Source organism: Antechinus flavipes, chromosome 2 (assembly GCF_016432865.1).
Source record: "Antechinus flavipes isolate AdamAnt ecotype Samford, QLD, Australia chromosome 2, AdamAnt_v2, whole genome shotgun sequence".
Lineage (NCBI taxonomy): Eukaryota > Metazoa > Chordata > Mammalia > Dasyuromorphia > Dasyuridae > Antechinus > Antechinus flavipes.
In genome coordinates, this window is record NC_067399.1 from 521690590 (window position 1) to 521707147 (window position 16558).

Below are 16558 nucleotides of genomic sequence, written 5' to 3' on the forward strand. Positions count from 1 at the left end.
TATTTATAGACTATGTACAAATATTAAAATGGCAGGTCCTTCAACCAATAATGCTTCCGCCTCCCTCCCATAAATCACTGCCTTTATTTTATATTCACTGTTCTCTGAGAGTCATCCCTTCCGATAAAATAGAAGAATCTTGAAGATAGATTATTTTAACTTTATCTTTGAATCTCAAGCTCTTAGCACAGTGTCTGTCATATGTTGTTGTTCAGTTCTTTCCATTACATTTGAATTATTGGGACTTTCATGGCAAAGATGATGAGATGGTCTATCATTTTCCTTCTCATTTTACAGATGACAAACTAAGACAAATAGGGTTAGGTATCTTTCCCAGAACCATATAATTATTAAGTGTCTGAAGCCAGATTTGAACTCAGGAAATGAGTCTTTCTGATTTTAGGCTCAGAACCCTATCCACTGAGCCACCTAACTGCCTAGATCTCAGGGTATTTGATAAATGCTTTTAAATGAATAAATGAACTGGCTTATAATCATTAGTAATAATCATACTTAACATATGGTACTTTGAGATTGAGAAAATACATATTATCTCATTTGATCTTCTCAACAATCTTATGAGGTAAATGCTATTTTTATTCCTACTTTACAGAAGAAAAAACTGAGTCACTAAGAAATTAATTGACTTGCTCAGAGTTACACAGCTACTAAATGTCAGAGTCTAGATTTGAATTCTGGTCTTGCTGACTCCAAGTCCCATGCTTTATTCATTGCAGTATAAATTAATTGTAACAAATTAAGTATAACTTTATATATCAGTATCCTGCAAATAAAAAATATTTTAAAAAGCAAAAGTATTGATTGTACCTATTACAGACATTCTTTTTCTAATGTTGTTAAAATCCAAAAAGGCAAGCAGTTGGTAAGTAACAATTTTTCCCATTTCTTCTACTGTGATGGTCTCTGGAGTCCTAGACTTAAAAATAAATCCAAAATTTCTTGCTGCTGTTACTAGTGCTCCTTCATCAGGTGACTGAACTTGATAAATTAGTTTTCCTGAAATAAAATAACAGAAGACATAGTAAACATCACTTTTAGAGCAGAAGTTAAGATTTTGCACTGCACTCAAAAATATTCCCAAAAGTTTTATATCTTAGAAGATGGGGAAATATAGGAAAGAGTACAAAAAATACAAGAGGAACTGAACTCACCTATTTAGAGAAGTCATATGGCAGAATGGACATTAGACTTGCATTTAAAAAAGAAGATTCAAATTCCACCTCAGATGCTTACTAGCTGTGTGACTATGGGGGATTCGCTTTATTTCTTTGAACCTTAGTTTCCTCGTCTGGTAAAATGGAGCTAATAATAATGCCTACTTTATAGGGTTGTTACAAGAATCAAATGGAATAATCTATGGGAAGTACTCTGTAAACCTCAAAGCTTCATATAAATGACAACTATATTTTCCTTCACTGACTTTCTCAAATTTCAAATGAGAAAAACAAAACAAAGAAACAAACAAACAAAAAAAGAAAATCTCTGAAAATAAATTTTAAAAGTTCCCTCAAACAAGTTTTCCCATTAGGCCCTTTTAGTCACTGTTACATTTAGCTACCAATTTTTCTCCTCTTTTCCCCACAAAACCTCCTTCAACAAAAAGTCTATCAGCTTTTCCCAGTTTCTTTTCACAATGTGATGGGCCCTGGAACTGGACCCTTGAGATCCTAATCTTCTAACTCACACTTGTTACCGAAAATGTAGATATTTTCCAAATCTACCTTTACTCTTGTAAACTTTCTCCATCAGTTAAAGAAAGAACATTACTACTTGTATGTGTTATCAACAGCTTCCAACATCACCACCTATAATCTATGGAGAACTTCTTGACACAGTTTCTTGTAATCTGTATTAGATCCATGAGTTTGAGAATTTGGCTAATGAATTTTTAAACTGGCATTTTTCTTCTTCTATTTCACTTCTCTGCTTCCTGTAATCCAAGATTATAAATAGCAGAGATTGAATTCAAATCCTTTATGTAGATGCCAGTCAAAGTATTAATATTTCTTCTTCAAAAAAAATCAATAGTAGTGGTGGTAGTAGTGGTAGTAATGATAATAAGCAATAACATTCAGTATCACATTGATTTTCATGAAAGTATAAAATCTCATCTTTATTTGCCATAGAATGGAAAGGAAAGTGAAAATAAATTATCATAGCCTTCTGCATTCTTAAATGATTTGCTTTTATAACTTTCAAGCAGTGTTCCAGATTTACACACTTCCCAAGTAACTATCCTGATGATAGAAACTAATGACCAATAAGAAAGAAGTAAAAAGAATTCATTTTCTACAGGTGAAAGAGGGGATTACTGGCATAGTAAATGGAGACCTGACCTTGAAGCCAACAATCACTGAATTTGATTCCCACTTTGGATATCTCCTGATGGTGTACAACTTGAGGCAAGCCACTTAATCTCTCATTGCGCTAGGACACTATCTACAACTTATAGTTGTAGATAAGAGCCTACAATGATAGAAAGATATCTCATGAATGAAATTAGATAGAGTTTCTATTCTTTTACTAAAGGGTGAGAGTTCTAGAGAAATTCATTCAGATGATCACTTAGTATTTATTCTATAGATATTTATTAAATATCAATAAGGCATCATACTGTGAATAACCCAAAGAAAATTAAACATAAAATTTTGGCTAAATAATCACAGAATTCAGTTGGAAGGGCCCCAGAAGCAATTTGAAACAGAAGAGAGCATTGACCTCCGTTGTCAGAGGAGTTGGTTTCAACCCCTGCCTCATATGCTTAGTGCTTGTGTAACCTTGGAAAAGTCACCACCTCCCTGGGCCTCAGTCTCCACCTCAATAAAATGAAGGAGTTGAACTACATAGACCCAGAGCTCCTTCTGACTATAGATGAATGAGCCAGTGACTTCTGATCCTATATTGCCAAAACCTGAGTAGTTCTGCCCTCTACAAATTGCCAGCAAGTAGTTATTCAACCTCTCCCTGAAGACTTTATTGAGGGGGGAACCTACTACCTCCCAAAACAGTTCATTATACTTGTAGAATTCAATTTGTTGGGGCAGCTAGGTGGTGTAGTGGATAGAGCACCAGCCCTGAAGTCAGAAGGACCTGAGTTAAGAAGAAGAAGAAGAAGAAGAAGAAGAAGAAGAAGAAGAAGAAGAAGAAGAAGAAGAAGAAGAAGAAGAAGAAGAAGAAGAAGAGAAGTTTTTTTATTCCTTATAGGTTCTCTGCAGCTAGCAAGTGTAGTCTCAGAAAGAAGAAGAAGAAGAAAAAGAAGAAGAAGAAGAAAAAGAAGAAGAAGAAGAAGAAGAAGAGAAGTTTTTTTATTCCTTATAGGTTCTCTGCAGCTAGCAAGTGTAGTCTCAGAAAGAAGAAGAAGAAGAAGAAGAAGAAGAAGAAGAAGAAGAAGAAGAAGAAGAAGAAGAAGAAGTTTTTTTATTCCTTATAGGTTCTCTGCAGCTAGCAAGTGTAGTCTCTTTCCTATCATTTTATGGTAGTCCATAAAATATTTGAAGACCATCATCCTCCTCTTCCTCTAATTTTCTCTTCCAAGGATAAATAGTCCCAGTTCCTTTAACAGATCCTCTTATGACAATATGCTCCACAAAATAGTCCCCATCAAGGATGCTTTGCTCTGAATGCACTTTCCAAACACAGTGCCCAAGTCTGAATATGGAAATCCAGTGGGATGAAATAAGTATAATATGAGCTACTTGATGGAAAAAGTTGATTTGATCTAGTCTTATATATCTCTAGCCAGTTTGCTAGTACCTTGCATGAAACTGACACATTATCAGTTCTGGCTGAATTAAATCAATGAGTAAAAAATCATTTATTAAGTATATACTATGTACCATGAATTGTGCTTAATATATAATAATGTATGTGAATACTAAAGCAAGGAGGTCCCTGTTCTCAAAAATCTTGCAGTCAAATAAGGGGGAAAACACATGCAGAGGAATGATAACCAGGAAGTATGCCCTAGGACTGAAAATATGGTCTAGAGTTGTGAGACAGAAATAAAGAAGGAAATAATGAAGGAAGACAAATAAGTAATGTGAGATAAGGGGTTAGTTAGTTAGCTAGTTATTTAGGGAGATGTGTAACTTCCAGATGACCTACTCTCCTCCTACTTTTCAACTCTGGACCCAGATCACTGTCCATCTGTACTGCCTGTCTTATATACACATACTTATGGACAAGCTCTTTAGGATGCCCAGCCAAGTACATATCATAATCTGGGCAAAAGATATTCTTCATCCACTTGATCTTTACTATGCGCCAAAATCTTTTGAGTAATTACAGATCTCTTCCAGGAGGTTCAGCAATGCCCTAGAGCTTGATGAACTCAACATCATGTTATTTTCAAATAGAAGCATCTGGAGGACTTCACCATCAACAGGGAATCCCTCTTTGACCTGAACTCTTTGCTGGATCTCCTCCATCCACATGGCAAATACATTGAGGGAGCATACATCTCCCTGTTTTATGCTTTGCCTGATGTTTATGATCAGAGAATTATTGGATAATGTTATTTCTGATATATCTTCAAAGGAATCTTGAATGATTTTGATGTATGCTTCAGAGACATCTTGTAAGAGAGGTTGCGAGGCTGTATTCTGTTCTGTCAAATCAAATACTTTATTGCAATAACGATTGGCCCAGTGGGATATTTTCTAGATAATTCAATTAATTATGAAATGGTAAAAATGTAATCTATTGTTAAATATCATTTGTAAAAGCCTCTTTATTCCCTACAAATGCTCTCATCAAGGTTGCCTCCAAAATGTGTTATGACTGACACTCCTAAACATTTTGTACAGAAGGGAAAGTGAGCATACAAGTCAGCAGTTATTAATGTTGGCTTGTTTTTTAGCATCTTACATTTCTTCAAATGCCTTGTATATTGATTCCTTAGAACCATCATGATTATGTTATATCTAACATGGATATCCTCTCTATTCTGGACTCATTCTATTTTCTCAAATTCCTTTCTTCAAAATTTCCTTATTACTATTGAAGGTATCACTATTTTCCTAGTTAGTCAGACTCACAACTTAGATACCATTCTTAGTCCCCTATTATTTCTCAACTGTTTCCCCTATATCACCTCTCTAGACAGACAATCTATTGTCAAAGACTGTTAGTTTCACTTTCATCTCTTCAATATGCCATCTTCCCTCTGATATTGCTACCATCCCAGTGCAGACCCTCTTCACTTTATGCCTGAATTATTGCAATAGTGTGCTAGTGGGTCTGCTTCCCTTAAGTTTCTTCCCTCTTTAGTCCTTCCTTCTTCAGTTGTCAAAGTAATTTGCCTAAAGTTTGGGTCTAACCATGTCAAGCCCTACTTGATAAAATCCAGTGGCTCCCTATCAGTTCCAGGGTCAAATACAAAAATACTCTGGTATTCAAAGGTTTTCAAAACCTGGCTTCTCCTTATCTTTCCAGTTTTCTTACACCTTATTTTATTCCCATCTTACCCTAACCTCCCATCCACATACAATGGATCTAGTGACAGTGACATCTTGGTTATTCTATGAACAAAACACTCCATCTCTGGGCTTTTTCTCTATCTGTTTCCCATGCCTGGAATTCTCTCCCTCTTTATTTCTACCTTTTTGTGTTCTTGGCTTCATTTAAGTCTCAGTTAAAATCCCATCTTCTATAGGAACCGCTTTTCAATACCTTCATCCTATTATTTCCTATTTTTCTTGTATATAGCTTGATTGCATAATTATGTACTTGTATGTATACACACATACACACTCACATATGCTCAACTTAATGCCTCATATATAGTAAATGCTTAATGCTTACTGTCTTGATACATCATGACTATCTTTTCCATCTATGTTTTCTTCAATGACATTTTTACTTCTACAAGTACCTTGGGACTATGACGCTATAATCCAAATGTTAGTTCTATTGACTTTGATGAAGAAAATAATTACAATTTGCAAATCCTTTCCATTTTTCTTCTGTTTCTCTATTCCATTTTCAACCTTGAATACTTTTAGAATGACTGGCCTTTGTTGGCCATCTTCCTAAACTAAACACAATCTAGTTTTATCCTCTATTAATTTTCTCTGCTTTGTGACATGATCCTGTTCATAAAAGTCCATAATTGTTCTGCATAAAACTTTATAAATGAGTTTGTATTCTAACAGAGTGTTGTCTTTGGTAATAATCTCTAATTGATAAGTAAAATGTTGGCTGATTAAGGCACTTTCTGGGCTCTTTTAGTTTCTTTGTTGAAGTAATTAATTTATATCAGTTAAAATTTTGGGTAAAATTATTCTAGTTGAGTGTTGATATCTTTTTTCTTAGCTATTTTCTATTATTTTTATTTTCAATTGTTTAGATAGTCCAGGACTAAATTGTTTCAATTATGTGTCATATATATTTGTCATTATTCTCTTTACTTTTTGGTAATTCTGATCTTAATTGTATCGGTCTGATTATGCAAAGATAGATGATTCAATGATAACTGCTATATCAAAAACAAATCTTTTTCTTTTCATAGGATGTTTCTGCATCTTTCTTACTACAGACATGTGTCGATATTTACGTGTAGCAAATGCAGAGATATTTGCCCTTTGTCCTTCCCTTTTCTATTTGAGTAAGAATTCTCCCCATCAGGATTATGTATATTGATCATATTAAGAAGTAATTACAGATAACTGTATCTATAAGGACATATACTATGATGTAGGTGAGTCTCTGAACAAGAGGAAGTCTTCCAATACGCTAAGCAGACTGGTCTATGAAAGATTTACTGGCAAACATGAACAAGAAGAATGGAGCATTTGAAGATTTGGAGGGATTATGATCTGTGTTAATGAAGAACACCCATTTCAATCATACAACATTCCTCCAAGGTAACCAAAAAAGTTTATAGGCTATAATTTTGATCTATCCCGTTTCAATTAGATCCAATAATAAAAGTTTATCAAGAAGTTAATAGATAATCTGACCTCAGGCACTCAGTTCTTTCAAACTCGATCAGTCAAAGACAGGGATAAAATCTATTTTAAAGCCTTTTGATATTTCTGCATCAAAAATATCACATGGTATACCAATTATTATTAAAAGGCCTAGGAATACCATGAATAAAAAGCATATGAACCTCAGACATTTACTTTATACCTTAATCCTTTAGGATCTGATAAGTGAACAACAGGGATAAAATCTATTTTCAAGCCTTTTGAAATCACTGCTTTAAAAACACAAAGTATACTGTAGAATTATTACAAAAGTCTGTAATTCAGTTGTTTTCAGACATGTCTGACTTTACATGGCCTTATTTGAGGGTTTCTTGGCAAAGATACTAGAGTGGCTTCTTATTTCTTTTCCAGGTCTTAACTTGCACGTGGATTGCATTTAAGTGAGATACAGTTGCACAAAATCATCAGCCTGCTTTTCTCTTCCAGATTGAAGTCCAAGGGCAAGACAAAAGTCAGGATGACTGGCAATGGCCCCAAATGCTGTGGAAGACCCTGGCGTCTTTGATGTCTGATTGAGCTCCGAGCTCACCACAGAGTGCCTTCATGGCTACTGGAACAACTCATGCTCATCTGCCCATTCTGCCAGAGTAAGTCTTCATATGTTTGGGGTAGACATCCCCCTAACTTCATGACATGTTTGAGGCTGTAGATTATATCAGTCATGCTGAGGTTTTAGTAAGTGGGGCTGCTGCACATGCTGCAGTTTCATGGAGCCACAAGTGGGAGTTGGGTAAAAGATGGACACCAAGGGTGAATGAGCAGCCCTACACAGAGTTCAGAAACCCTCACACCAAAGATGTTAGTCTCCCTGAATACCTTATCTACTTCTGTCCAGGGTCAAATAGCCAATAAGTGTCTGAGCCTAGATTTGAACTCAGGAAGATGTCTTCCTAACTCCAAGTCTGACTTTACAAAAGCCTAGAAACATCATAAATAAAAGTCAAAGGCTATTCTGAATCCTTCTAATTTTATGATTATGATTTCAATAAGTTAATAAATATTTATAAAGTACTTACTAGGTGTCAGGAACTGAGCTAAGCATGGAGAATATAAACACGTTTAAGAAAAAAAAAAAAAAAAACAGTCCCTGCCTTTAAGGAGTTTACAATCTAATGGGGAAAGACAATACATAAAAGAAAACTGAAGAGCAATGAAGGGGACAGTAGGACCCAGTATATGGGCATGATGAAGTCCCAAAGCACAGTAATTGGTAGGAAATGGGAAGAAAAACAGTTATGAGCCCTTTTCTCAAATAGAAGTCTATGGTATGGCTATCTAGTCCAATCAGAGGGACAAAGAATTCTAGTGAGATGTGAGTACAACCCAGATTTGAGCTCATTGATTTAAGCAGTTTATGTGGTCAACATAAATCAGTACAGAAGTATAATCTAAATGTGGTCCAAGAAATCAAAGACTTTTGATACTTCCACTTTAAAAAAAATGGTTGATGTTATTTAGCTGTTTTTATTTTCCGCCCACTTTGAGCTAAATTCCATTTCTCAAATACTTATTAAACACTCTACGATGTGTAAGATAAGAAGCCATATGACAGAATGGGGGGGAAAAGTCCATCTCTATCAGATACTGCTGGGTTCAAGTTCTACCTCAGTAGCAATACTGCCTATGTGACTTTGAGCAAATCATTTAGTACTCCCCTCAGACAACTCTCTAAGCCAACACAGTGGCAGCCCTTCATTGACAAAGGGAGTTCCCTGGCCTGCAGTTCTTTACATCAAAATAATGTTATAAAACATGTTCAGTAATGATAGAAGTTGTTCCTTACACCAATGAAATTGAAGGTCAGAACCCTGCTCCCCCCCACCACCACAACCTCCCTCCCTAAAAGTGTTCAAGTCAATTTGAATATGGATTTAAAAACAAAAATTAAATAATACTTGTCCAGGGCAGGGGGGTGGGGAAGGGGATAAAAAATACATCACACAGCTGCTTTATCTCATGGAATCTTTTCCCAGTGATATAACAAAGTTATGTGGAATGGATAACTATAAAATTATTAAAACAAAGAAAGATAAGACTTCAAGTGTGAATCCAGATATTACATTGTGATGAAATTGAAGGTATATATAGATATATATATATATAGATATATACACAAATAAATATCTTGATCTAGTCTAAGCAAAGCACAGGTAAACTCAGGTAGCCATATTTTGACAAATAAGCTCAGATAAATAAAATAACTCACCCATGCTTATACAAATATTAAGAGGCAATGTCAAAATTTTTAAATACAGATCTCACTTGATTCCAAATCCAGCACTCTTTCCACTAAATAGTACTAGCTCTACAAAGGCAAGGAGGCAGAAAGTCCAGTTGTCAATCCTAATCTCTTCAATCCTAGGTAATTTCATTACCATCACCAGCCTTAGTCTTGAATCTTGCCCTAGTATGACTAAGACAAGTGTTGCTCATGGTTGTCAGTCTGGATTACTCCATCATCTCCATTTGCCTCCAGTATGCACAGGAGGAAATGTGATACAATGGAAAATATGTTGATCCTACAGTCAGGGGTCTTGGGTTCAAATCCTCTTTCTGAAATTTGCTCTTCCCCCATATGCCCAATCAGATCTCACATACAGCTGTTTCTAACTCCATAACAAGAGGTCAAGGGTCATAACACAAGGTTGTGGTTAAATTGAATTTTTAATAAAAACCATACTTATATTTTAAATTTTTTAAATAGTCACTTTTCAAAATGTTTTTAGAATTTGTAGCATTTATCAATAAAGCTTAATTCTAAACAAAAACTTTTGGGACATATTGGATACATGATATAATTACTATACCTGCACCCAAGAAAAAATATGTAAGGATTATAATAAGTAAAGCCATTTCTTCATAAGTATTCTTTTAAATAATAAAATTACCAATTATTCCATTCAGAAAAAAAAATGTAATTTCTAAGGGAAAAGACTTCCCAGGAGCATACATGTAGATCACTCACCTTCATTATTCTCTTCTGGCATCACTGTGTGACAAAGAGCAAGCAGTCTGAAGAATTCATATACTTTGGGGTCTCCAAGTTTAATGGATTCAATTAGGCTATGATCATAGAATTGAAATTTGCTATCTGCTTGAGGATTGAAAGAGAAATCAACAGGCTTTGTTTTCTGAGAGAGAGAGAAAGAGAGAAAAAATATTATTTCCCCAACCTCACAGTCAATGAATCTGGAATTACTTTTTCCTGTGTAATTATTTCAATTGTTTTATAAGATTCTGTACTGTAAAATATGAGATGGTTTTAATATTTAATATAAAATAAATTTAATATTTAATATTTAAGAATTACTGATTCTCTCATTTCAGAGCTATGGGCCAAAACAATGCAGGTCTCCCTGAAGGATGCTTCCCCCCAATAGAGAGGCCTCTTCTTATTGTGGGAGAATGCTTGGAGGCTTACAGAACTCTGGGCTAAAATTCCAGGGTGTTGTCCATGTTGCTGAAGCTAATAATACTAGTAAATAAAGTTGCTGTTGAGCATGAGCTTTGGCAGACTGGGACTCTCCTTTGCCTTTCATCATATTCCCAGAGCTTAGCACAGCGCCTAGCACATAGTTAGTATGCTTAATCAAATATTTATTAATTGACTTACTTAAAAAAAAAAAAGCTTTCATCTATCACTGCATTTTATCCTCAAAACATCCCTGAGTTAAATAGGGTGACCATTATTAGCTCCATCTTGCATGAGGAGAAAGAAAAGAATGATTGTATATAATAAAAAAAAAAAAAAAAGAAAGAAAGAAAGAAAGACCTTTCAGGGACTAGTTAGTAAAACAAGTGGAATGGAATGCTTGGTGCATCAGGCAATGTTACATGACCCCAATCCCTGAGAATTTCTGTGGGAAATTTTCCTATCTCTGGTCTAGACCAACTAAATCTACAGAATAATTGATTTTTCTTCTGCTTCTTTAGTCTATAAGGTCATTTATAATCATTCTAAGTTACAGAATAAATTTAGATGATTTCTTATAGGGAAAAAAATTCATAAGAAAGGCCTAGAAGAGCAGTTTCTACATACAAACTGTAACAACAGAAAGATAGAACTTAAAAAAAAAATCTAAAAGTGGTGTAGTGAATAGAAAGCTGGCCTTCAATTCCAAAAGTTCAGAATTCAAATATTGACTGACAGCCTATCTGTGTGACTTTCAGCATGTCACTTAGCCTCTCATTGTCCCAAACAACAGAATGCACTTAGGTTGCAGAAGAGGTACATCACCAGGAATCTACTTTAGAAATAGCAAATCATTGGTTTATGAGGAAAAAGTTGATTTTATTAATTTTCTGCCTCCCTGGTAAAAAGCAATCTAATAAATTTTGAGAAAAAAATTAGTACTAATAGAAGTGCTTTGAAAATTAGTTCCATTTCCACTTATGTTCCTGATTCTTCTTTCCTTACAAGTCAAAATTTAGGAATATAAAAAGGGGGAAAAAGGGCATGATTTATTCATTGCAAAAAGAACAAAAAAAGAGAAAACAGTGAAAAGCAACTCTATTAAAACAAGTGTGCTTTTTTTACTGAGTGGAGTGGAACTATGCAAAGATTACAAGGTGCAACGTGGGGTTTTCTTGTCAAAGAACAGGTCTGGGCAGAATGGATTAGGGCTTTAAGGGCTGACTCATTAAATTGTCCCTCCTTCCATCTCTTTATCACAAGGCTGTCATGCTCTAATGTCTTCAAGCGTATAGAAGAGCAAATACAATATAAAGAGTAATTCTGAAATGACAAAAATTGCTTATTAAACATTTATCTGTACCTGGTAATTTTCTGTGCACTATATTGAAAAAAGCTGAATTCCATATAGAACATTATACTCTAAAAGCAGGAGTTTATCCCTCATTAAACCAAGAATATAATGAATAAAAATATTTGGTCACCTCCATACCTCATTTATTTCTGTCTTCCGACCCAGGTCATCATATACTTCACCTGCAGAATTCAATTTCAATCATTAAAAAAAAATACATATTGAAAACATATTCAAATACTTGTCTAAAGGAAGTATATTACTTCAGGGAAATTTTTATTGCTTTTAGTTATTAGATATGATATTCATAGTTCAAATTCTGTCTTAAACAAAACAAAAAAACCTGTTTTTAACACATATACCATACATATCCCCAATAAATGTGTAGAGATGTTTCAGTGTCTCTTTCTAATCCCACAGTCACATAAACTAATTAGACTAAAAAGGTCATGAGTATATTAATGAAAAATGAAAATATGGCTTATGGTTTTTTCATACATTAGGAGCTAAGCAAATATTGGCCAATTCAATTTTTATTATACAATTGGTGGCATTTGGAAAATATACATTCACTTAACAACATCATCATAAGGACAGTTCTTTGAAATTATGATCAATTCATGAATATAGTTCCTGGCAGAGTAGAGTTAAATGGCTTATTTTAATTTTATTTAACAAACATAAAGCACCAGAGAAAACAAATATGGCCTCTGATGTCTCTTCCAGTCCTAGATCTTTATTCCAATGATATTGTGTACTCTTAAAATAGGGATTTCCTTACACTTAGAAAGACAGAGCACACTGCCATGTATAGGTCATCTAAGACTTGCTCTAAACCAAATACATTTTATATACCAGGCAATCATCAACATTAGAATTATTTGGGAAGGAAAAGAAAATTTAATAAATCATTAGCATCCTTAATTATATCAGCATAGATAATTACATTAGCTAACTGTCCACAAAGAAGAAAAAGATATGTCATAAATATATTTCAATTAGGGGAGAGCAAGGAGAAGGGACAAAGTGCATGAAGAGTAATGATAGGAAAGGTTGATACACTGCTAAGGAGAACTGAATTGGGGTGGGAGCAATCATGGGAAAGATTATCATGGAAGGAGATATGAAAACTAATTTCTATTTTATACTTTTGCCTAAGAACCAGCCCAATCAGTAGCTAATTAACAGCTTGTAAAGAGTTTTTCATCAGCATATAAAAGAAAGTATAGCAAATGTAACAAAAGGGTAAAATTCAAAATATTATATCACATATCTATATCATATGAAATAGCGTATTTTTCAATATCAATACATTTGAGTACTGATAATATAGGAGATGGGTCTCTGAAGTTTCTGGGGTATATCTTTAACAACATTTTCTGGGGGAAGGGGTGTAGATCTCTCAATCAGGCTGTAAAAATGACTGAAGGTTGTCTTGTCAAGGGTGAAAGTACCAAACAAATTGTCCATCCACTCTTCATCACTATCGACTCAAAATAATAACTAATATTAGCATAACATTTTAATGCCTACAAAGTCTTTTTTTTACATACAAACACTTCAGTTTTATATTTCTGATAACTTAAAAGAAACAGGTGATTCAAGTATTGTTTTTTCCAGTTTTCCTGATAAGAAAGCGAGCTTAGAGAATTTAAGCAACTTAATTTGATTCAAATCTTTTTATTGTGAGTCAAGTGGTCTCATTGGATCTTTAATAAAGAGATGGGGCAATGAAGTATGAGTAAATTCAAAATAACAGTTTGAGAGACAGTGTGGTGTATCAGATAGAGTTCCGGAGTTAGAATCAGAAAGATCCGAGTTTGAATTCTCTCTCAGATCCTTAGTAGCCATGGGATCATGAGCAAATCACTTTTTCTCTCTCAATTTTATTTTCTTCATCTGTCAAATGAAGAAAATAATAGCATCCACCTTGCAGGGTTGTTGTGAGAACCAAATTATATAATGTATTTAAACCAAACCTTCAAGTACTATATGAATATAAAGTATCATCATTTCATGGAAGCCACATATGTTCATTCTCTGGAATAACTGACTAATTAAATGTCACAATTCTGTGTATGTATATACCATCATACTATATGCTATATACAACATTGCTAATAAGTTTAAATACACTAAAATGAATATAAGCGATACACTACAAATTTGAAAATACTAATACAGTTGTCTCAGCATTTCTTTTCTGCTCATCAAAGTAGCAAGAATTTATGTTCTCTACCCTAACTTAGCACCACAGAGCAGAACCATAGCATTTCAGAGCTGGAAGGGATCTTAAGAATTATGATGTTCAACCCCTTCATTACTAGGTAGCTATGCAAAGGCTTTTGTATCTTTATGCATCCACCAGATTGCTTTCTAATTCTAGACACAATTCATTCCTCATAGAGGAGATTAGCACTTATCAGTTTACTAATTACTGGAATTTGTTCTGGAATTTACATTCTAAGTAAGTATCATAGAATAAACAGATTGCTTCATTTATCTATAACTTATGCCAAATTAAATATTTTATTTCTTTATCAAATCACAAAAGACTTTCTTCAATGAAACAAAATGGATATAAAAAAATTTAACTTGCAAATGTAAAAAAAAGTAAAATTTTTAAGTGGGGGAAAATAACTTACCATAGGTTCTTCCATTAATGGAGCATTTATTAAAAGTCATTATGTTTTGAGTGAGAGTGCCTGTTTTGTCTGAGAAAACATATTCAATCTGGCCCAGTTCTTCATTGAGTGTAGTTGTCCGAGCTTCAGCAAGTGTCTCTTTTTTTGAATAATACATCTTCCGATCCCAGTTTATAAAATGGCTATGACCCAGCCGGATAACTTCCACACTTTAAAGCATTATAGGGCAAGTAAAGGGGGAAGAAAAGTTTAGACAACATCAGAAAATGCCAAACTTTGTTACAATATGCCCGCCAAATTCTTAAAGGAAAACCCACATGCAGACAATATAAATGAGCCAAAATGCCATTTTTCAAACTCCTAATGATCTTTATCCTCCCAAAAATGTAATATAGTGATGTTCTTTTTCAAAATATTACATAATCTTCATAGCATTTTCCATGATGTTATTAAAAATGGAATAGGGTAACTAAAAACCCCAGCAACTTATCATAGTTCTCAAATCACATTTATCAGGCCCAGAGGAGTTATTTTTTGTATAGTATATTGGCATACAAGCACTCTTGGCTGAATGTCCTTTAGAAGAATCCAACTGTTAAATAAGTTTCTAAGTTCTATGCACTAGATGACTCAAAGGAGTTGCCCCTTAGGACCTTCTCCTCCACAATAGGTCAACAGACCTTCTATTTTGCTAAATGAGGTTTCAGACAATAACTCAATGAAGAGCAAAATGAATTAGAGTGACTCTGAAGGGAAGGAAATGAGGTTGGCTAATTGGACTGCTCGGCCCATAGAGAATACCATCATTCACGTGGAAGGGACTGTTATTTCATGTTTTGATGATTGTTTATAAGATTCCATAGCTCACATCTGTGGTTGGATAATGATGGTGTTTGTGTACCAGCACATTGTGGCCAAGGGAGTCTTAACTAGAAATACGTTTCATGAGGTTGTGTGGTATAATGGAAAGAGCCCTGGATTAAATGATTAAAGGGCTACAAACTAGTCCCGCCTCTGCTATGACCTAACTATATGACCTTCTGAAAATTTCCTGGTCTTAATTTCCTTATTTGTAAAAATGCAGAGATGGGATTGATGGATAAGATATACTCCAGCTGTAAGCTTCAGGCTTCTGAGAACAGCTCACCTGAATACAATGCTTTATCCAGTGCATAGGAGGCTTAATATGGCAATTGGCAAAGCTAGTAAAGAGAGAAACTTTGATACGGAGTCTGCTTCTGTGTTGGTTGTTTGCTGAATGCATGGTTCAATTATCACTACACTGTAGCTTTCTGAAAATCCAGAATAAAACAAATGGATTGAAGCATGGTGGTTTCATGTTAACAAACCGGCAAAAAAAGACTAAGTCCATTTGAAAAAATATAAATCCAAAATAATATGTAGAATAAAGGAAGAGATGAGCATCTTTTTTCTTGAAAAAGGGATTCAAGACTTTCCCACTGTGACATCCTCCTACTCTTACTTTACGGCATTAGTGCATATATCTCTGTGATATAGCTAAAAGAGCATAGTACTGAGAATCAGGAAATCTGGTCCCAATTTCACAGAGAGCTAATTCTGTAATCTTGGATAAATCACTATAATTCTCTGAATCTTTGGAAGTTCAACAATTAATAAGTCCCTACCCTCAAAGAGTTTATGGCATAGAATGAAAGATATACATACATATACTATACTGGATGACTTCTAATTTGTCAGATATAAAGTCCTATGATCTTTAGCTATAGGGCATTTTTTAAATATCCAACCTTAAGATATCAACAACTGGCCAAAAAAAAATGTGACATAAAACAACTTATTATAACAGAAAAACCTCTCAGAGATAAACTTCCTAATATGCTAAATTCAGCTTTGGGGCATAAAAATGTAAAGTGTATAAAAACTGCAGGAGCTATGAGTGTGGCAGAGCGGTGAAATCACTAGACCAGAATTCAGAAGTTCTAGGTTGCAGAATTTGCTCTGCCATTCCTTCTACATAATGGCTCTTCTGACTCATGGGGGGAGAAATTGAATGAAACCAGAGAATGGGGCTCAAACTAAAAGAGAGGGAATTGTTAAGAAAGGGATTTTGGAGGGTTTTTTAATTGTAAAAATAATGCCAGAGATTCAATTAAAG

At 34.4% G+C, this 16558-nt stretch overlaps 1 protein-coding gene across 1 annotated transcript in view; it reads right to left on the reverse strand.

The window, feature by feature from the left end:
* Positions 1–16558, reverse strand: part of ATP8B4 (ATPase phospholipid transporting 8B4 (putative)) — a 230711-nt gene that overhangs the window by 86796 nt on the left and 127357 nt on the right. The window contains exons 11-14 of the mRNA XM_051973787.1: positions 14422–14630; positions 11915–11958; positions 9976–10141; positions 829–1017 (exon numbers count right to left, since the gene is read on the reverse strand). Coding sequence (XP_051829747.1) covers positions 829–1017; positions 9976–10141; positions 11915–11958; positions 14422–14630 — 608 coding nt within the window. The remainder of the gene's footprint in view (positions 1–828; positions 1018–9975; positions 10142–11914; positions 11959–14421; positions 14631–16558) is intronic.